The following is a 21115-nucleotide window of genomic DNA, read 5'->3' as shown; positions in this document are numbered from 1 at the left end:
GAAAAGGATCAAATATCTGACCAGAAACCATTTATTTCCAAACTAGTTTATTTCATAGAGTCCAAAAGCTTCTGTGACCCTGGCTCAGATGGAGATCCGGCTTCTTTGTGTGTGTGTACACGGCTGCATGGTGATGCTTGCAGATCACCCGTGCCCCCTGCAGTGGAAGCACAGTCTCCTAACCACGGAACCACCAGGGAATTCCCAAAGATTTGGCTTATTAAGCTTCAAATTCAAATTCAAAGTACTGTGGGTCGAAGTAGTGGATGCGGACGTAACCATCTTCACCGCCGCTGCTGTAGCTGGGAGAGAGACAGGCAGGGCCCAGTCAGAGGCCTGCCTTTTGGGAAGCAGGCTTGGGGGACAGGACATGGGAAAGGAGCAGAGGCGGGCAAACCAGGGCTGGGCTCAGCCCCCTTCACCAGGCCCTACCTCTTGCCATCAGGATGGAAGGCAACACTGTTGATAGGTCCGAAGTGACCCTTGACTCTTCCAAACTCTTCTTCAAAGGCCAAGTGGAAGAACCTGGAGGAGAAAGCAGGGGGGGCAGCAACAGTTCATTCAGTCTCCATCTCCTACCAAAACACGTCAATGGGAACCATTCCTCAAACAAAACTATAAAGCAGGGAAACTGGGATAAGGGGGAAATGAATGCAAAGAAACAAGATGAAGTTGGGAGAAGACTGGACCCAAATGTCTTCCTTACCTTGTGCTGGGCAGTGCTCTTAAGAGCTTCACAACTATTAACTTATTTAATTTGCACAGTGTTATGAGGTAAGTATAATATTACTGTGCCCATTATACAGTCAAGGGTGATTGGGCACAGAGAACTCCAGTGATGTGCAGGGCTTCAGAGTGAGCCCAAGAGTTCATGCTCTTAACTGCTGTATCAGACACTTGTCACACGAGGGCCCCCAATCTGGCGGCACTCCCTAGCAGCCAGTGAATGAAGGAAAGTTTCCTCGGTTATCGGGTTTGTGGCCATTGTGAGAGACACTTCATGATGTTTCTGTTTGGAAGCGTTCCTTCCCCCTTTACCTGGCCTCGAACTTGCCAATCCTGGTGGAGGTGGTGGTTACATCCATGGCTTCCTGACCACCGCCCAGCACCACCTGAAGGGAAGAAACTCTAGATGGGCCCATAGGGCAGGCAAGTCCATTTTCCGTTTCTTCGCCAACCCTATAAGCCTTTAGTATCTCCTACATCAGACTGCGAAGATATTAAGGGTAAGGAACAAACATCCCTCAGTCACCTCCTGCCCTGCCCCCAGGGCTTCCCCATCATTCACCCTTGTTCCTGCTCTGAGATCTCCTCTCTGCCTGACACTATGTCCCCCCAGAGCTCTTTTCTTAATTACTAGACAAACAATCCTGGAAACATTCTGAGTCTTTAACAAGAAGCTCGGGTGGGTTTTCTTACATGGTCGTAGTTGGGAGACAGGGCAGCTGAGTTGACAGGTCGTTCTGTCCGGAAAGTCTTCTGGTGTTCAAGGGTTGTGGAGTCGAAGAGCTACAGAGAGAAGGGAGGGGAAATGTCTCTGAAAGGAGTCTTCTTGGGGGGAAGTTGAGAGCCATGTCAGAGGGTGGGAGCAGGCCCGCCAGACCCCTTGCCCAGGCTCACCTTGGCAGTGTTGTCCTTGGATGCAGTGACGAACATGGTCATATCCCTGGATAACTGGATGTCATTGATCTGCCGGGAGTGCTCCTTAACATTCACCAGTACCTCCCCAGACTGTGGACAGAAGAGGGAGGCTCTGACCAGCTCCATTCCCACTACCCCAGGCTCAACCAGGATTCTGGACTGTTTCTCGTCCCATGAAGGAGAGGGGAGGTCAGGTTGGGCTTGTCTTAGTATCCCCTGAATCAACATTTACTCCCACTACCAAGCCCAAGCTGGCCCAAGTGTGCAGGTTTCATAAACACTGCTAGTCCACCTAGGAAAACACTCACTTATGGTGAAACCTATTAATTAATCATCATGAAACAGTAGAGCAGTTCCATTTAATCCTTCTTCCAAAAAATATTGAATGGCTACTATTCGCCGGAGGCAGAGGCTGAGATGGTTAGACAGCCTCACTGACTCGGTGGGCATGGATCTGAGCAAACTCTGGAAGACAGAGGACAGAGAAGACTGGCGTGCGATAGTCCATGGGGTTGCAAAGAAATGAACACAAATTAGCAACTCAATAACAACAACAATAAGCAACAGTGTTGCTTGGCAACACTATTTGCCAAGCATTGTGCTAAGCACCTAACAACACCTATTCTTTTTAATCCTCACAACAATCCTATGAAGTGGGTATTTTAACAGAATTTTAAAAGGAAGAAACTATGGTTCAGATAGGTGGTGTGACTTGGAGAGCTCAAAACCAGTAAAAGGCAGAACCCACTGGCATCTCCTTCCCTCGCAGGGTCTTGGTCACAGTTCATGAGGACCGATGCTCATCCAGCCTTTTTTCAGGTTTTCCTCAAAGGGCTCTTTCATCTGATTTCCCTTCCCACTTACAGAACCTGCTAGACTATGTAGTACAAAGAGTTTTAGAATCTGCCCTTAAAAGTACTTCTCTGTGGGAGTTCCCTGGTGGTCCAGTGGTTAGAACTCAGTGCTTTTTACTACTGAGGGCCTGGATTCAATCCCTAAGTGGGGAACTAGGATCTTGCAAGCCTCGCAGCATGGCCCAATTAAAAAAGAAAAAAAAAAAAAAAAAAAAAAAACCCACAACCTCTCTGTACCTCGATTTCTCTATTTAGAAAACAAGATGATTAAAAGCCCCTAGGGGAAAAAAAATAATAAAAGCCCCTAGGAGTAACTCCCTGGTGGTCCAGTGGTTGGGACTAGTAACAAACAAACAAACAAGTCCCCAGGAGCACTTAAGGACAGTATGTGCGTGCTCAGTCATGTCCGACTCCTCGTGACCCCATGGACTGTAGCCCCCCAGGCTTCTATGTCCATGGGATCTTCCAGGCAAGAATACGAGTGGGTTGTCATTTCCTACTCCGGGGGATCTTCCCGACTCAAGGATACTGGGACGGGTCTTACTTGAATTTGAGTGATGGGCGCCTGGCATGTGCTCTGCAAACATTTGTTAAGATGACTAAAAGGCCTCAAGCACTAGGCCTCACACAGGGACCCTCAGAAGATTGTCATTTCCTTCCCTGGGTTACTTTCACTTACTGTGAGGGCAGAATGTATTTTTGTCTCCTCCATGGACACATGGAAGGGAGGCATTTTGGGGAACAAGCACCGGTTTTGCAGTCAGGCCTATCTGGGGACACAGATCAGCTCCACTGCTTGCTGGCATCAAGCACTCTTTATGGCCTTCACCTTGGTTCCATCCCCTTCCTGCAGGTAGGCCTGGTACCTTAGAGGACCACAGCCAGTGCTTGTTGAGTGACTGACCAACCTTTACAGTATTGCATCCCAGCATTCCCCAGAAACCCAGGAGCCCACATCAGAAATCTGAGACAGCCTGGACTTCACCCTTTTGGTAACGCTCCATCTCATTGGTCACCCCGAATGTCTCCTGTCAGGTACCCCACATCCCTGTGGCTACTACTTAGTTTTTGTGCATTCTCCAATCTAGCCTGTGACAGTTTTCTAAAGAAAAAAACCTGGGACTTCCCTAGTGGTCCAGTGGTTAGGAATCCATCTTACAATGCAAGGGATGTGGGTTTGATCCTTGGTCAGAAAAGTAATATCCCACATGAAGACCGAGAGCCACAGCTAGAGTTCACACACTCTGGGGTGCCACCACCAAGACCCGATACAGCCAATATAAAATCAACCAATAAATATTTAAAAAAATAAAGAGAAAACCTGATCAGCATAACCATTTGAAGACTTCCTCCTGCCTAAGGGGAAGTCACAGCTCCCGTATCTCTGGACCCGCAATCTAGCCCTGGTCCCCCTTCCCCAACACCACTTTCCAGTGAGACCAAATTCCCATCCTGAAGAATCTGCCTACTCCCGTAACTCTGCCTCCGCACACACTGCTCCTATGTCTGTGGAACAACCCTCTCTTCTGGCCTGAAGCTCCAGTTATTCTTCACAGGTTAAGTGTACATGCAACCTCCTCTGTGACAGAGGACACTTCTGTACTTGGCTGAGACCTCAATGGTGGCACAGCTCACAACCTGACCCATGTGCTAGCTGTATGCCAGTCTGCCTCCCGGAGGGCAGGGTCCATGTCTGAGTCCCTTCTTTGTCTTCAGAGTCTAGCATGGGGCCTGCCACTCAGTGGGGGCAGGGAAACGCTTAATTGTGATCACTGGTAGCATGTCCTGAGTACTCTATGACAAGTTTCTCAAACATCTGAGGTCATGATCCTTGAAACATCTTACAGATAAACAGGCTCTGTGAAGTTATATAATACGACCAAGATCACATACTTAGAAAATGGTGAAGTCTGTGTGAAACTGGCCCTCGCTCTTAACCCCCGGGCTCATCCTGCCTCTCACAGAGAATCATTCTGATGGGCGTAGGCCTTGCCCACCTTACCTTGGCACTATACTGGTTGAGCTCTCCACCTTCGTGGCCAGCAATGATGCACTCTCCCAGAGGTCCCCAAACGGCACTGGTGATCTTGGAGTCGTTGCAAGGGATCCTCATGTAGGGCTCATTGCTGTCTGTGTGGGGCAGCACATGTCAGCCCCTGGGCTCTGGAGCCGCGCCCTTCACCTCAAACCTAGTCCTGTGCCCCAGCCCCAGCTCACCGATCTGGCTTGGATCCCGCAGGTCAAAGAAGCTCACGAAGCACTGGTAGCCCATCTGCTTGTCTGTGGAGAACATGATGATGTTGCCCCCAAAGTCAAAGCCACAGGTCCGAACTGCTGAATTGGTCTTGAGCAGGGCCAGCTGCTTCCCTGGGAACAGGCAGAGTCTCAGGTTAGTCCCAGTCCCTTGCTGATTCCAGGAGGGTGCCCTCTACCCCTGCCTATCACAATGCACTGTTTCTCCTGTGCTCTAACTCTAGCCCGTCTTCTTCCTCACTGCTGTGCTTTGGCTCGTCTTTTAACTTCTCCACACAGTCCCTCCTAGACATCCCGCCACTGTGGCACTCACAATGGACTACACTGTATCTATTTCCACCTCTGTGGAGAATGTGCTTCTCCATAGCAAAGACCTGCTCTAATTTCTCTGCATGTCACCAGTGCTCAGCAAAGACCTGGGAGAGATCTGGGTACCCAGAAAATATTTACTAAATGGAGTGGATTAACAGGCTCCCCTGGTCTTCTGTCTGTTCCTACAATGCTCCCCACTGCTACCTGGGCTTGCTAAAGCTAAACATGCTTGGGGACTTCCCCAGCAGTGGTTAAGACTCTGCCTTCCAATGCAGGGGGTGTGGGTTTGATCCCTGGTCAGGAACTAAGATCCCACTTGCCAGAGGGTGTGGCCAAAAATTAAAAAAAAAAACAAAAAACTAAACACGCTCTTTCCTGCTCGGGGCCCTCCACAGCATGCCAAGTCCTACAGAACAAAGTCATGTTCCTGAGTTCACATTCAAGGCCTGTTCTGGCCCTAGCCTGCCTCAGCTTCTCCACTGCTGTCTATTTCATTTCGCAAGAAGCAGAAACTCCCGCCAGATCAGATGACTTGGACATGACACTCACTGTGATGTCACTCTTGCAAGTGCCACAGCGATCACCTCTCATATGACACTTACTTTGGGAAAGCCTCCCAGGCTGATCCCATCCCCATATCAGGCCTTCAGTTGCCTCCCCCTCGGCTTTCACAGTGCACTGTGCTACCTCTAACAAGGCTTGTATCTCACTGGAGTGCCTCTTTTCGCCTCTGTCTTCCTTATTTTCTTGTCTCTTTTTCCCTAGACTGGGAACCATCTCTGGATTCATCTCTATTTCCCCAGAACCTGTTGGCCTCAATAAACATATGATATAGATCCTCACTGTTTGCTGAAAAAGTGAAGGATCCAGGCTTACCTGTTTCACAGTCCCAGAGACGACAGCTGTTGTCAGCTGAGCCAGTGAGGACATGCTTGGTGTCCCCTGAAGAGGGTGTTAAGAAGCGTGACAGAATTCACCTTAGCCTTTGTCCTCTTGGAAGGCCAACTGAATCATCTCCCTATTCAGCACCAGGGAGCTTTCCTTCTCTCATCCTAACCTCTTCATTCAGAACTGGATCCTGTCCTAAATGTTCCCCCAACTAGTGAACAGACCAAGGAGTAGGAGGTAGGTAGCATCATTCTCCAGACCCCACCCGAGCATCTCAAACTCCCAGCTTCAGGTCAGCAGCTTCTCCATTGCTGGCAGACCCTGGGAGCACAGACTCAGAACAAAGATAAGGATACAGTCAGCGTCCACACACCACACAGCTCCGGTATGGCCCATGTAGGTGCCCAGTCTCTCACCATTCACAGAGTACCATACATTGACAATCTGGAGGATCAAGGACAGTGTGACAGGATGATAGGCATCGCAGGCAGAGCCATGGACTATTTTGCCCCAGAAGCTTCTAGCCAGGCCAGATTCTACCCTCCCCTGCTCATCTCTTGGGGAACAGCAGGTTTTTGGTAAAAAGACCAACTCCTGGATTCTCTTCCTGCTTGCAAGAAAATCTCCATCATACCAGCCTTTCCCCAGACTCCTAAACCCTTTGAGGAATAAAAGGTCAAGTTGAGTATCAGTCTAGCAAAACAGTAGTGTTTTGGTGTTCTGTCCACCAGAGCAGTTGGTAGGAGGGAAACCTAGGTTCCAGTCCCTGCTCTGCTACTATCTCACTGTATTATCTCAAAATTTGTGCTTTTCCCCTCTGAACTTCAGTTTTCCCATGTGTAAACTGGCCAGGACAATAATGCCTTTTTCAGAGGGTAGCTGTGAGACTCAAATAAAATAATGTCTAAGGAATTTAAAGTTTAAGTGTCTAACATTAATATGGTACTCACAAACACTCTTTATTCAAGTAAGCTTCTTATTTGAATAATCTCATTTAATCCTAAAGACAACTCCAAGAGGGAGGTACTATTACTACCCATATTTTGTAAAAAGGGGCACTTAAAGTTTATAATGGTTAAATGGCATGTTCAAAGTCACACTGCTAGTGAATGCAGGACTGAGGATTCAAATCAGGTCTGTCTGGTTTCAGAGCCCCCACGTTTAGTCACTAGGGTTAACTTTCTTCATATTGAAGTGCCTCAAAAGGCAGTACTCAGAGGGGCTGTTTGCAGTGAGTGAGTGGCAGGAAGAGGGATGACTGAAATGATACCAAGGACACCTTCTTTAAGGCCTTTATCCCTCGCCGCCCCAAGATCAACTTCCCCCTTCTCCAGGTGGTCTGTTCCCCTATCCTTGTAGAATAGTTTTGTTCTTCCCCGGAATGAGCTCCCCTCCGCCCCATGAGCAAGATGACCCACATCCCCGTCCCCTTTCCACAAGGTCCCTTTGCTTTTCTTCTCCCTGGTTACTCCCTCCTCCTATCAACAATGGAGTCCTTTCCCACATCTATCGGTGTAATGCTCTTGCCCTCCAAACCCCGGGATGATCTCTCCCTACTTCTCAGAACGGGGCACTCCTTGGTATCTCTGGCAGCAAAACTAGCTTGTCCACCCTTCGCCCCGGGAGAATGAACTCGCCCGCTCCCGGGCCCCCTCAGCAAGGTCCCGGCGGGCCCGCCCGTCGGTCGACGCTCACAGGGTCCTTGGCCACCGTGAAGAGGAGGTCTCCCTCGCGGTTGTACTTAATCTGAGTAATGGACCGCTCATGGCCCTGCAGCAGGATCGGCTTCTGTGGGGACAGGACGGCAGTGTCAGCGCCCAGAACTGGCTCCTGCCCCAGCCCGGACCCCCACGGCAACACCTTTAACACAAGAGAACTCACCATCCCGGCGCTGACGCGAGGAAAGCAGCAACGTGAGTAGAACCGGAAGAGGCTTTGGCGCCACTTCCGGATTACGAGTCTCCGCCCCCTTCGTTCCCGGAAGTGGAGAGGAGCGGCGTTGCCATGGCGGCGACCCTGGGTAAGCTGGCCCCGCCCCTCCCCTGGCTTCCAGACCGCTATTCCAAGTTCATTTCTTACTCCTCTTTCACCGCCTAACCCCGACCCCTGCTACAACCCCAAACCTAGGCTCCAGGATCCATCTCCCCGGCTTCCCGGGGCCTGTCCTACCCGCCAATCACACCCGGGGTGTCGGAGAGCAAAGAAGGGGTGTGGGGGCGGCGGGGTGGGAATGGGAGGCTGGAGGAGGGCTAAGGCCGTGCGGTGGGGCGGCGGGGGATGTCACTCTTCTCTCCATCCAGGGCAGGTGCTGGCTCTGGTGCTGGTGGCCGCTCTGTGGGGCGGCACACAGCCATTGCTGAAGCGGGCCTCCTCCCGCCTGCAGCAGGTTCATGAGCGGACCTGGGCCCGGCAGTTGCTGCAGGAAATGAAAACCCTCTTCTTGAATCCCGAGGTGCGTCTGTGAATGAGCCCTCTCTAGCGGGTAGCAGCTAAGAATTTGGTCTCTGGAGTCAAACAGATCAGGGTCAAAATCTGCCCTCCACCACTTACTCGCCAGAAGCTCTTGGATGAGTCTCTTACCTGCCTTGGGTCTCAGTTTCGTCATCTGTAAAATGGGGATAATAAGGGTAACCGTCTCATGGGGCAGTTGTGAGGATTAAGTGAGGTGAGGCACATAAAGCACTTAGCAATGGGCCTTATACATATAATTAGGTCTCAAGTCTATGATACCCTGAGCCGCTATCAATATTTTATTGTGGTGATCCTTTCAACAGACTTTTCCAGAGGGAGGGCTTAGGGCTCAAACTGGCTCTGGGGAGCGGGGTAAGGGAGAATTTAGAGTACTACTTCTGAGCTTAGTGCTGCCAGTCTCGGCTAGTGGGAAAGGCAAGACATAGACAAAATCGCCTCTCAGGGCTAAGGGCTTTGAGTGAGGTACAGATAAAGTGCTGTGTGAGTTCAGAGGAGGGAGGCTGGAGCTAGGCGACTGAGGGAAGGTTTCTTGGAGAGGGGAACACTGGCACTCAGGGACTTGCAGGATGGGGAGGATAGAAACCAGCAGGGCTGAAGAGGAGGGCATTCAGGGCAGAGGCCTGGGGTTCAGTCAGTGATGTTCCCTCTGCCCTGGAAGGGTCCTTTTCAGATGGCTTAGGCCCTAGGCCCTTATAGCTACCCCTCCATCCAAGGAAAGGCTTATTCTGAAGCTCAAAGAAGGCAGCTCTGCTCAGGTAAGCAATCACACTGACTGCAGTTTTCTTCTGTTTCCAGTACCTGATGCCCTTTTCTCTCAACCAGTGTGGTTCCCTTCTCTATTACCTCACCTTGGCATCAACAGGTGGGTCTCTGGCTTAGATCTGCTATGCTTAGGGTGGAGGGAGGGTGTCTCAAACACCTTGTTGCCATGAGTGAGGGATCTGGTTCCGTATTGCAGTAGGGTAGGTGGGTTGGTTATGAGTATGCTGCCAGGCACAGGATTGGTTTGAAGCCTGGCAATCTTATGCAACAGCAGAGAAAGCACAGCCTTTGGTTTTCACACAACCCTGTGTGAAGGGTTGTTTTTGTGTGTGTGTGTGCGTGTACCATGCAGTTTATGGGATCTTAGTTCCCTGACCAGGGATCAAACCCAGGCCCACTGCAGTGGAAGCACAGAGTCCTAACCACCGGACTGACAGCAAATTCCCCAAGGGCTGCCTTTGACACTCTTGCTTCCACTGCTAACTACCTGCCTGACCTTGGCCAAGTCTCTTATTTGAACCTTGATTTTTTATGGTTGACTTCATAGCACTGAGAGAATTAAGTTCAGTATTGAGAAGCATCCAGAGCAGTACCTGGTGCACGGTGGACTAGAGGAGCTCAATAAGGATAAATTTCCTTTCCCCTATTGTTGTGTGCCGTCCGCTGCATCAGGTACTGTTCTAGGTTTACACGTTTTAAAAAATTCTCAGCTCAACCTTATAAAATGGACATGATTGTCTCCACCAAGGTGATGAAGTTACAAAACTTTGGGCAACTTATTTCATCTCCTAAGTCCCACAGCATGTCAGTGCAGAAGGATGCAAAGCCATCTATTACTAAAGTTTATGCTCTTGAACCTTGCTATGAGAAGTTTTTGCTATAACTTTTCTATAACTCACCTGGAGTCTCACCTGCCCCCCCCCCATGGATTTGAGGGGAGTTTGGAGCCCAAATAGCCCTGGGAAACCCCTCATAAGTCATGGGAGGGGATAGGCCAACCTCCAGATCTGCTTCTCCAGATCAGTCAGTTTCAACTAGCATCACTCCACTTTCATCTGTTTTACATTTTGGGTTTCTCATAAGACTTCATTTTAAAAAAGTTTGAAAGCCTCTGGCACTCCCTGCTGCCCAGAAAGCTGAGTGCTCTGGACAGATGCCTGCAGTTAGCCATTTACCAAGTTTTGAGCAAATTGGAATTTCAGGATCCTCTTATCTCACCACTTACCCTCCCTATATCCTTTAAGGTACACCATTCTAATAGTCAGAACAGTGGTCAGTATTTATTCAGCCAAGGATATACACACGTTATCATATTTCATCTTACAAGAGCCCTTTTGTAAGATGATGCTGTTATCTTGCTATCACTGTTTCTCAGGTAGGGAACAGGCTCAGAGTGTTTGAATGACCTAGCCAAGACCCCGCAGGGAAACCTGGGTCTGCCTCACTCCAGTGTCCTGTTCTTCCCTCACACCATGCTGCTTCCCTCCCCCATCTACTGTTGCAAACCAGTCTTGAGCAACCACTACATTCTGTGTGGTATAAGCTTAAGGAAAACACTCTGAGTAGGTGGCAGTTGTGTCAGTTTCTTGGATGGCTAATACCGGTCATGGCAGTGCCTTGCGGGGGGTGAGCAGTTAGTTGCACAGTTCTCTCCTCCTCTACCTGGAGCAGGTGAGGCCTGGGAGGGCTGGGAAAGAACGTGCTGAGGAGCCAACGTGCACAGCCTGCCTGGCAGTTATGAGTCTGGCAAACAAGTCACTCAGTTTCTTATTTACCCATTAGTTTTTTCAGGTTTTTTTTTTTTTTTTTTGGTATGTGTTTTAAGAACATAACATAAAATCTATCTTCTTAAAAAGCTTCAATGTACAAAATTTAAGTGTAATACATTTTAAGTTAAGAGTATTGTTAACTCCGTTAAGTCTTTTTGAAGTTTCGTTTATTGAAGTCAGAGCTTCAAAACTAAGCAACAGATCCTGAACTGTGGTGACCTCTACTTAAGACCCAGCCCTTTGGGGCCTGTTCTGTACCTGTTCCTACCTCTGACGTTTTTTTCTCTTATGTAATTCCATGAGGCCCAAGCCCGAGCTGAAACAGAAACAAATGTGCTTCACCTGCTGTTTTGGTTTGTCCTTATTTATTTAGTTCAGTAAAGGCACAGGCTTTGGAGTCAGGCAGACCTCGGTTTAAATCCTCAATTTGCCTGCATTTATGCGGTGTCTGTGAGCCGTTGTTTCCATTATGGTGCTAGTGATCTTCCTGCATTGTTGTTATGAAGATTGATTCGATGTGTACACGAAGCACCCAGCACATAAAGTGTGCTTGAGAAGTGGCGGCTGTGTTTGGTGTTACCGCATTCATGTTACTGCATGCTCTGGGTTTTGGGTACCTGTCTGTCCAGATGTCCTTGAGATCACAGTACTTCTCAAGTGCAAAGACCTCACTCATCCTTACCAGCAAACCAAGATGGTCCCAGACCTTGTAGTTTAGGTCTTCTTGCTGGAATCCTGAGGGAGCACTGAATTTGAAGTCAGGAGACCTGAGTTTGAGTCCTGAGCTTTGCTGTGATTTATCTGAAAAAATGGGGTCATGAGACACTTTTTTAAAAACTGTCTTGATGATGTAATGAAAGTGTTTTGTGCCTAGAAAGAGGTCTTTAAAAAAAATTTTTTTTGCATCTCAGAGATTCTTTTTATTCTGATCACTCAGATCTGACCCTAGCTGTGCCCATCAGTAACTCTCTGGCCATCATCTTTACACTGATTGTTGGGAAGGTCCTTGGAGAAGATATTGGTGGAAAACGTAAGTCAGGACACTGCAAGTTCGGGAAGCCACTACTTGGACTTTGACACCCCTGGGTTAGATTTTTCCAGAGCCGTCTCCTGTGACCAGGGGAGAAGAGGCTCTTCCCTCATCCTGCCCTTTCCTCTGTAGCTCTCCTGTCTCCTTGTTGCCATCAGAGTTGCTTTCCCCCGGGTAGTTCCCATCTGAGCCCTTCCCTCAGCCCTGCACCAGCTCTTCCTGGCATGGCTAGTCTCAGAGCTCCTCAATTCCTACCCATTATCCCAGGAGCATTTGCTGGCATGGTGCTCACCGTGGCAGGAATTACACTCTGCATCACAAGCTCAGTGACCAAGATGCAAGGGCAACCGTCTGCACTTTGAACCAAGGCCACCTCCAGCTCTGCTATCTCCAGGAAACCCTTGGGCCATGAGGTAGAGGCAGTGAGCCTGGGAATTAGCCCTCCCACCCCCAGCCCCAGCCTCAGCTTCCTCACCTCCTGGGATAATAACTACCTCATGGATCGTAATAAGAGAACAAGAGTGGAAGGGTTTTGTAACTTTCAAGTGCTGTTCAACCACTCAGACTTAGCACACGAGGCTTCACTCACCCTCAGCAACCCTCGTGCCCCAGCAGCACTCTCTGCCGTCACATCAGGTCCCCAGACTTGCCACCGGTACTATGGCCTGACCTGGACTATCCCAGCAGCTGGATGGTGGACTGCAGAACCCCAGCTGCAAGGAGAAGGCCAGCTACAGCCTCTGAGCCAGAAATGCAAACAGGAGGCCTCCAGGGCTCAGCCTTTGCTGGCTGAGCAGGGAACTGAGGGAAAGTGTCTAAAAATAGCAGATGACATGGGGGAGGGGAGCTGACTGTTAGCCTCGCCTGTCTCTCCGTTGAGGTGGGTGTAAATCCTCAACCGCCTGCTCCCCTCAAACGCCTGTGGGCCCGGGCACTGCCCAGCTCCAGCGTGTGGAGCAATGCTGGTTGAGCAGTTGTTGTTGAGTCGCTAAGTCAATTGTCTGTAATAAATCTGTAGTAAACAGATGGAGGTTAGTAAGTATTCTTTTATTGTGACAGATCCGCTCCCATGTTTGTGGTCTCTCCCCCAAACCCAGCTGGCTACTTCTTTCTCTGGCCAGAGACCTCATAGGGAAATGGCCTCTGTAGCTGGGGCTTCTCTATTCTAAAAGGAAAAGAAGACGGGGGTGTAGTTTACGAGCAGAAGAGCCCAGAGGAGACACTGGTTCCTTGAGAGCCCAGAGGAGACGCTGGTTCCTTGAGAACAGGATGCTGGAGGCTGATGATAAAAGATGACTGCAGAATGAAGGTCCCCAGTTCCTGGCTGGAGCTGCTGGATCTCAAGATGGTGGAGCAGGCATCAGGCTGAGATAGCTGCCCCAGCCCCAGGCTGGTTTTCCAGGAACAGGGCCTCTTCCACTATCTGTGCTGCCGGCTGGAACAGGAAGAAGGCCACACAGGATGGAGCCATTAAGCACCCCAGTCCAGCCTCCAGCCATTAGCCTGGGGTTTCCCAACTCCAGGAAAGGAAGAGACCAGAAATCTGGATCCACCATCTCATTTAACATAGGAACTCGGGCTCTGAGAAGGTTAGATTTGTTCACAGTCACAAGGGAGAATTGTTTCTGGGACCCAGGGCTGCTGGCTTCCAGCTCAGAACTCCTGTCCCAACATGTGGCTTCCAGGGACTTCCCTGGCTTCCAATGCAGTGGGTGCGGGTTTGATCCCTGGTTGGGGAACTAAGATCCTACATGCTACAGGGTACAGCCAAAAAACAAACCATACAAGCAAAACAAAAGCCAACACACGGCTTCCAGCCCCAGCCCACCTGATCCAAGGGTTCCTCTGTCTGGGTGTCTTCATCATCTGCTACTTCCCGGGCCCCTGCCGTCTCCTTCCTTGGGTGGGGAGCCCCATACACTCCCTTGGTTCCTGATGTGGAAGGCAAGAGACCAACGCCGAGGCTGAGGAGCCCTCAACATTCTTTCCTCAGACTTTCTCTATCAGCCCCCTCCCCTCCCCTGAGGCTTGCTTATGACCACCGAGGATGGAGGTTAGTTCAGGGGCAGGCCTTTGGCCCCCATCCCCAACCCTTCCAAATCCCACCCCTGAAATGTCATATCTTTGAGTTTCTACGTGTTTCTTTTCACAAGCCAGGTCCCCATGAAAAGGCAAAGAACTGGCTATGACATGAGGGAGTAGGAGACAGTTGTGTTGACGTCAAGACCAGCTCCGAACCATGGAGCTCCTTCATCCGTTCTGTGTCATCCCCAGTAGGCACCATCCCATGTCACTGTTAGAAGCTGGCTGAGAAGGCCTTGAATTCTGGGGTCCCCTCACCTGATGGAAATGAGAGCGTGGGGAACATACTTCTTGGCTCAATAGCTTGTTGGGGTCTGGCATAGAAAGCAGATGGCTTGATTTGTCTGGCTTCGTTTGGAGAGGACTGGCTTGCCTGTGCTCTATGGCCCTGGACCTGCAGAGGGAACACTGAGCGTGGGCCATGGTTGTAGGTTGTCCTTACCTTCTCCACTCCCAGGCCAGGTGTGAATGCCTCTGATGCCTTTGGGAGCGTGAGAGAGGAGAAGCCATCCATCTTCATAGCCTGCGTCTTCCCTCCCTGCTCCCTCTTCCATCAGGCTGCTTTATCCAGGGACATAGTAGATGATGCCTGGTATTCTAAATGCCCAGTGAAACCAGTTTGTATTCTCCTACCACCAACTCTTTTCCAAAGAGTCGGACATGACTGAGCGACTGAACTGAACTGAACCCCCAACTCACTGGCTCATCTCTTGGGAGGGCTCAGGCCTGGGATAAGATGGGAAGCTTATAAGCATTTTGGACCCTACTATGCCAGATATGCTGATTTTCCCAGCATCCAGTCTGGCATCAGGTCCAGAAACTCAGAGTCCCGAAGATCATCGTAGAGCCCAGATAAGCTGACTTTCAGACCCAATTCTGGTCTGGCTGCTGTCAGTAACTGTGTTACCCTGAACAAATCACTTCACTCCTCTGAACTTCAGCCTCTCCTCTGGAAAATGGGAATAACAATCTTTATTTCACAAAATTATTGAGAGGATACAGTACAATGTCAGAGGGAAGCTAGTCACTTCCTTCTTTCCCGCCCCCCACAACCCCCTGGGTCACCTACCACCTGCTTGTGGGGCCTGGACTTTGGACCTGGGGGACGCCTGCAATGAAAAAAGAGAAGGCTTACTGGGGCAGAGCAGGACGTGGAGTCAGGGTGGCTTCCTTTGCTCTAACCTGCCACCCCTCCCCCTCATACATACATACCAGCAGCCCCCGGGCAGTGAGGAGCTGGGCACCAGCAGCTCCAGATAGGGGAGGGCCTTGAACTCATCCTCTCCAACGGCCACATAGTAGTGGCCGCTCACCAGAGCCTCCCTTGCTGACAGTGGGAGCCCGTCCAGGGTGCAGAGCCTGGGGGAGAGAGGTGAGTACAGAAGGGCCAGTGAACAAGGTGGATCTTGATATTCATCAGACTGTGAGGGGGTGAGTACAGCTCTTCCAAGGTGCCCGGCGGCACCAGGGCCAGTCCCCCAGGCTCCACCCTGGCTCCAAGGGCTGGGCCAGAAGGGCCTCTCCTTCTGGCACAGAAAGAAGTCCCCGTTGGGGAAACATGCTTTCCTTTGGCCTTGGCCTTTTCATCCTCCAGGAAGGCTAGAACCAGTAGGGCGGCTCCCTCTGGGGACATTCGAGTTTCCTCAGTCCCCGGACTCACTTGCGCACAGCCCCGCTCTGTAATTTCACTTTCTTCGTCAGGAGCTTCAACAGTGCTTCCCAGTCCTCGCTGGCGGCCTGGGACAGCTTCAGGCTGAACGGAGGACTTAACAGGTCCCCATTCCTGAACACACTGGGACAAAGAGCATCCTGGTAAGGGGAATGGTCTCCAGAACTCCTTACTTGTGAGAGGATGAAGGATGGCACCGGGGCCAGAAGACAGTCTGAGACTCAGTGCACAGGTCCCTCTTCACCCAGTAAGCATGTTGGACTTTTCCCATCCCCACCAGTCACCAGGGGCTCCTGGAACAAATCCACCCACTTTTCCTTGGTCTCACTGAAACAAAACTCTATGCCCCTGCCTCCCCAACACGGGCACTCACTGGATGTAGCAGGGGGAACCTGCAGGTAGCTGCCGTCCAAGGGCCCCATCACACAGCTGCCGAGTCACGGGAGGACCCTGAAACCCATCAGGTCCCCAGATCAGGAGCACGTTGAGGCCTTTGGTCAGGGGTAGGTCAGTCCAAGGTGGGTAGGATGAGGGAAAGGAACCAGACTGGGGTGAAAGAGGGGGTAGGGAGGGTGGGACTGGTCACACTTTTTACCACAGGGTGCTTCTACCTCCCTAAGTCACGTTCTTAACCCCCTCCCATCCCTCTGTTTTATAGCGTCCTGTTTCCTTTGAGGACCACAGCCTGGAGATAAAAGGTGGTGAAAGGAGCAGGGAACAGCATTTTGAAATCCTGCACCCCGGCAAGGCTAGCAACTGGCTCCAGAGTAGGTGTGGAGAGCGGCAGATCCTGCTGCTTCCGGGGCCCCTGACCACCCAGACCAAAGTGGGAGCCATCCCAAGGGAGGAGGAGAACAGAGGGCTGGGGGCTGGCCTGCCCCAGGACTCACTGCCAATCTGCTGCTCTTCCCTCCTGGATCCTTCCCTCCAGGGGGTAAATAGCTGAAAGGACAGAGAGGTCACAGGTCATCTTGGAAAGCCAGGGGACCTCAGCAGCCCAGCAGCTGCCAGAGGGCGGGGCTGGGGCCCAGCTCACCAGGTCTCCCTTCCCAGTGAAACAGTCTCAAGTCATCTCAGTCCAGAAACAGATGCTGACACTTGAACCTGCCTTAGGCCCTGCGTGTATCAAGCTGCACATCCAGTCTGGGGTCTCAGGCACAAACCACATAATTAAAGGTCAAAATCCTCCTGTATCTCAGAAATGTTCTCATTCACAGGGTATGTGGTTTCATCTCATTTTGTATGAGACAGAACAAGAACTCCCTAAGTAACATGGAAATGACCAAGCCCAGATTATAAGTCTGTCTAGCCCCCAACTCCTGGCTCCTTACATTACAGTGAGCAACCTCTCAGCTCGCTGAGTGGAGAAGACTTGGAGGCCAGATCTGACTTGGAAGCTCAAACACTGAAATTAGTCTCCCATCTTGGAAAACACAGCCACACCCTGTAAAGGGTGATCCCTACTGGAGAGCACGGGATGCCTATGGATGGATTTAGAGTATTTGATGGTGGTGGTGACGGGGGTGATAAGGATCCCATCAGGAAGAGCCTTTGGAAAAGGGGGCTCAACTAGCATGAGAATGTTGTTCTTGCCATGGGATGGTCCTTGCTGGATAGGCATGATCATCAGTGTCAGACTCTTGACTTGAACTGTGGCTCCACTTGTGTTGTCTACTCCTAGGCAGCTTAGGACTATCTTGATTTGCCCTTCCAAAGAATGGGGGTAAGACCACCTGCCTCACAGGACTGTTAATGTCCCATGAGTGAGCTACATAGTCAGTACTGAACACCTGCTTTGCTGCTGCTATTACCTCCCTCCCCAGGCTCTTTGACCAGCCCCAGCCCACTCACGGGAGCCTGTGGAAATGTTCGAAGCCAGCAGCCACATACAGCCCTCCGTTCTGCAGGTCTGCCAGGTCGGTGACAGGGTGGCCATAAGGGGTGTAGAGAGCACGCACGGCCACTGGGGCCCGCACAGCCGAGGTCACCTCAGAGAGGAAGGCCTCCAGGGTGGGGAAGTGGCGTTGAGTCACCACCAGCTGGCGGCCTGGGGAGAAGGGGTCCCCATTCCAGTACACCACTACCCTCTTAGCTGCTGGACCGCCACCGGCCATTGTGTGTCCCTGGCTAGAGACGCAGAGCTGTTGCCAGGCAACTAAGGCAGGGTTGGGAGCAATGCCAGTCAGAGGTGGGTCCTGCCTTTTCACTCAGGAAGGCAGGGAGAGCCTCCATAGGAGCATCTGTCTACATTCAGGGTCTCATCCAGTCTGCTCTTGGTGGGGCCTCACAGGAGTAGGGTGGGTCTGGTCATTAGGTATGAAGGAAGAGCCGGGGCTCAGTGAGAGGGGCAGTGGCAGAGATCACACTGAAATACAGATGTTCAGTACTGGGTTGCAGCAGGGATTCTCAGAGCCTCCCTGCCACTCTGTAGCCCAACAGCTTTGGGGGGCTGTTCCCCAAGGATGCTAGTCTACTCCTAGGCTGGGGCTCCCGGCCAGCTCTGGAGAGGATGCCCCATGTCAGCAGGAAGTGAACAGGAGGTCGCAGAAGCTTGTCCTGACCACGGGCAGAAAATAAATACAACCAGTCTCAGAATATAACGAAAACCTTTATTCTCCATCTTTATTTATTCTCAACCTTTATGCTCCAACTTAACTTGCCCCAGGTGGCTCCCTATTCCAAAATGTGGGTTGAGCCACCGGCAGAAGATGAAACTAGCCTCCTACCTTCTCCCTCTACTGGTGCCAGCTCTGTGCTCCGGCTTCTCTTGGCCTCATTAGCCACCAATACCCAGGGGCAGGGGCAGGAGGTACAACTGGGACCAGGGAGCTAGGATGAGGTCTGTCTCCCTCACTGCCCTTTCATAGCATCCCCCTTTGGAACCTGGTCCTCCCTGGCTCCCCAGGGTCTAGCCTGCTGGTCCTGTTTTCCACTGCCTGCCCCTCCCGTGATCCTCTCCTGTGTGGTCTGATCCTGTGGACAGTTTCTCAGGTGGCCTCGAGCTCCATGGTATAGTCCTCTGGTTTTGCCATCCATCATGGCTAGATTCCCTGGAGGGTCTATCTATGCAGCTTTTATCACGGGGGTCTGGCCCTTGGGGGGTTTATTCTTCCAGAGATCCAGGCCACCATGCTCTGCCAGAGACCCATCCCAGGTGACATGGTCCTCTGAGACGCCCAGCTCTCGTGGCACAGCTCTTTGCCAATCAGGCTCTTTTTGGCATGGCCCCCTGGGAGAGTTGTCTTCAATGTTTGGGTCCTCACGGAGTGTGGGCAGCTGTGTCCAGGCCTTTCCAGGACAGGAGCCCTTAGATTTGAGCTCTTTGTGGCTTTCTTCCTCTAAAAGTGTTGTCAGCTGCAGGCAGGCCTCTCCAGAGATCTCTTCTCCACAGTCCGGCTCTTTGGTGAGCCTCTTCCCTGTGGCCTGGCATTCCGGTGGTGTGGGCAGCTGTGGTCCAGGCCGTCTGTAGCATGGATCCCTGTACTTGGCCCCAGCAGTGGTTTTATCTGGAGTGGCCAGTCTTTCTGGGAATTTGTGGGGTTGTGATCTGAGCTTCCAGCAGGAGGCATCCACATGGCCTGGCTCTCCAGGGGTCCTGCCTCTGTAGGACTGGTCTTCCAGTGGTGGGCCTGGTTGTGATCCAGCTTTTTCACAGCTCTGTTCCCCATGATCTTGGCACAAGCTGGGCTCATGTCTGTTCTGGTCCACTTCTGGGGATCTCAGTGTTTGTTTGAGAACTAGGTACTGTTAGAGAAAAGAACAGACACTGTACCAGGCAGGTCTGCTTGGGCCTGGCAGAAGGCTTTTCCCTGACCCCCACCCTTGGCCCTAAATGTGCAAAAAAGGCTCCAAATTAGTGCCTACCTCCTTGCGGCTATTGATGGCCTGTTGTAGCCACAGCAGCTCCATGGCCAAGTGGCTGCGCTGGTTCTGGAGCTCCTGGAGCTCAGTCTGGTTGTGGGACAGTCCTGGACCTGCAGCTTCTGTGAAGGAGAATGAAGGGAGAAAGCCTTGAGGGGACAGACACTGTGCACTGGCTTAGCCCTTAGGGCCTGGCATCTTCCCTCTACCCATCCATAAGTAGCCCCCAACCAGAAGGAGGGAAGAAAGGGATGCAGCAAGCCTTTTACTTTTCAGATGGGAACACTTAGGGCCCAGAGGGCAGAGGCTTGCCCTGATCTAGGTAGAGGTGTACCTGGGTTTTCCATCCTTGACACGTCTCTGGTCTCTTGGCTCGGTTTCCTGGTCCTCCTGCTCTGCTCATCCTGAAGCCAGGTGCTGGCATCTCTGCAGGGAAGGCTGCTGGAGTTTGTGAAGCTCTCTCCTGACTTCTTCAGTATCACCTCCTCCCAGATGGTCTCTTTCTCAGTCTCTTTACATGGGTAGTGGCTCCATAGTTCCTGCTCTGGATTTGGTGCCCTCTCTCCGCCGGCTTTACAGGTCTGACGGGATTTTGCCTTCTGAGAAATCAAAGGGGTGAGAGCCCTGAGGCTAAACCCTCCAAGGATCTGGACATTCTGATTTAGCATACCAATTGATGAGGACTAACGATTGGGGTGTGAGGAGGTGAGTCTGCTCCCTTTTCCATTGAGAAAAGCTTGTCGGCAGGTAAGGTGGAATCCCCTTGCCCAGGTCCCTCTTTATTTTTTACCTCTAGGGTGTGTAGTACCTTTGGGAGAAATCGGGGCCTGGGAATCCAGCCCTCAGTCCACTGAAGCGTGCCCAGATCACCCTCGATCTCTCGTACAATAGCCTCATATTCACCTCGAAGACTCTGGAACTGGCGTCGGACCAAGAAGCCCCGGATGCAGGCCTGGTGTAGAGAACGAGGGGAGAAAACCCTTATCACTGCAGCATGGGGATATCTTGGGGAACGCTCCTGGAGAGGTCATCTGCGTGACTGCAATAGGGGACCCACCTCGGGGAAAGGACTGGTGACGCTGTGCGTTGGGGCTCCGGGGGTTCGAGGGAGTGTGCTGGATTGGATCCAGCACAGTTCTTCGACTGAAGGCCCTTCCCACCCTTTCCCTGATCCCGTAAGAGCCTGTGGTTGGCGGGGCGGTGCGGTGCGGGGCGGGGGGTGGGGGCGGACGCATGAGGATCCGTAGGGTCCCCACATTCTTCAGGCCGGTGGGGTGGGTCGGTAGCTTCGGACGTGGGCACGTGGGCAGGTTACTAGACGTGAGAGCCTCATCTGGTCCAAAGGTCCCACCCAGTCCGAGAACCCGTGGGGGGAAATGACTAGGCAAGCCGCCCGCCCCCCACCTGCAGCGCCGTCACCTTCCGAACCAACCGCTCCCGCTCCATCCGGGCGCAGACTGACCCGCCTGGCGCCTGCGCAGTGCGTCACCGGCCTGCGCCGCGGGCCGATGGGCTCAGGCCC

At 51.8% G+C, this 21115-nt stretch overlaps 4 protein-coding genes across 7 annotated transcripts; 1 reads left to right on the top strand and 3 right to left on the bottom strand.

The window, feature by feature from the left end:
* Positions 1-29: 29 nt before the first annotated feature.
* EIF3I (eukaryotic translation initiation factor 3 subunit I) lies at positions 30-7911 on the bottom strand. Its single transcript, XM_065930298.1, has 11 exons — positions 7830-7911; positions 7644-7736; positions 6305-6392; positions 5937-6002; positions 4713-4862; positions 4498-4625; positions 1621-1731; positions 1420-1509; positions 1039-1112; positions 433-525; positions 30-302 (listed from the first exon to the last, which is right to left on the bottom strand). Exons 1-11 carry the CDS (start codon positions 7830-7832, stop codon positions 221-223), a joined length of 978 nt encoding a protein of 325 aa, XP_065786370.1. The 5' UTR covers positions 7833-7911; the 3' UTR covers positions 30-220.
* Positions 7741-17480, top strand: TMEM234 (transmembrane protein 234). 4 transcript variants are annotated; one of them, XM_065930301.1, is made up of 6 exons: positions 7741-7968; positions 8249-8400; positions 9216-9282; positions 11889-11981; positions 12249-12312; positions 12676-13126. In XM_065930301.1, exons 1-6 carry the CDS (start codon positions 7953-7955, stop codon positions 12830-12832), a joined length of 549 nt encoding a protein of 182 aa, XP_065786373.1. In that variant the 5' UTR covers positions 7741-7952; the 3' UTR covers positions 12833-13126. The 4 variants fall into 4 exon arrangements, 2 of the variants coding, with proteins under 2 accessions (XP_065786373.1, XP_065786372.1); XR_010662413.1 differs by lacking the exon at positions 12676-13126 and adding an exon at positions 16391-17480 and having other exon boundaries at positions 7764-7968; positions 12249-12394; XR_010662412.1 differs by having other exon boundaries at positions 7766-7968; positions 12249-12394; positions 12618-12754.
* DCDC2B (doublecortin domain containing 2B) lies at positions 13250-17846 on the bottom strand. Its single transcript, XM_065930299.1, has 9 exons — positions 17584-17846; positions 16623-16674; positions 16106-16182; positions 15724-15855; positions 15276-15422; positions 15133-15172; positions 14322-14457; positions 13810-13913; positions 13250-13416 (listed from the first exon to the last, which is right to left on the bottom strand). The coding sequence occupies exons 1-9, from the start codon at positions 17844-17846 to the stop codon at positions 13342-13344; spliced, it is 1026 nt and encodes a 341-aa protein (XP_065786371.1). The 3' UTR covers positions 13250-13341.
* A 477-nt stretch (positions 17847-18323) lies between these two features.
* Positions 18324-21059, bottom strand: IQCC (IQ motif containing C). The gene is given in 6 exon segments (XM_065927584.1): positions 18324-18813; positions 18816-19476; positions 19597-19715; positions 19928-20192; positions 20402-20545; positions 20998-21059. Coding segments are annotated over 6 exon segments (1404 nt in total). The 5' UTR covers positions 21040-21059; the 3' UTR covers positions 18324-18640.
* Positions 21060-21115: the final 56 nt, after the last annotated feature.

The sequence above is a fragment of the Muntiacus reevesi genome, chromosome 3, assembly GCF_963930625.1.
Source record: "Muntiacus reevesi chromosome 3, mMunRee1.1, whole genome shotgun sequence".
NCBI lineage: Eukaryota > Metazoa > Chordata > Mammalia > Artiodactyla > Cervidae > Muntiacus > Muntiacus reevesi.
The sequence above is the reverse complement of the archived record's forward strand: the minus strand, read 5'-3'. Positions and strand labels throughout refer to the sequence as shown.

Excerpts from the sequence above, each read along its gene's own strand:
- EIF3I (XM_065930298.1), bottom strand. Across the intron at positions 1,510-1,620 it reads CCAAGGACAACACTGCCAAG|CTCTTCGACTCCACAACCCT; the intron begins GTGAGCCTGGGC and ends TTCTCTCTGTAG. Across the intron at positions 303-432 it reads TTCCATCCTGATGGCAAGAG|CTACAGCAGCGGCGGTGAAG; the intron begins GTAGGGCCTGGT and ends TCTCTCTCCCAG.
- TMEM234 (XM_065930301.1), top strand. Across the intron at positions 9,283-11,888 it reads CCTCACCTTGGCATCAACAG|ATCTGACCCTAGCTGTGCCC; the intron begins GTGGGTCTCTGG and ends CTGATCACTCAG. Across the intron at positions 11,982-12,248 it reads AGAAGATATTGGTGGAAAAC|GAGCATTTGCTGGCATGGTG; the intron begins GTAAGTCAGGAC and ends CCATTATCCCAG.
- DCDC2B (XM_065930299.1), bottom strand. The coding sequence starts at position 17,846 with ATGGCCGGTGGCGGTCCAGCAGCTAAGAGGGTAGTGGTGTACTGGAAT. Across the intron at positions 15,423-15,723 it reads CAGAGCGGGGCTGTGCGCAA|GCTCTGCACCCTGGACGGGC; the intron begins GTGAGTCCGGGG and ends TCTCTCCCCCAG. Across the intron at positions 13,914-14,321 it reads CACGCTCTCATTTCCATCAG|GAACCAAGGGAGTGTATGGG; the intron begins GTGAGGGGACCC and ends CTTCCACATCAG.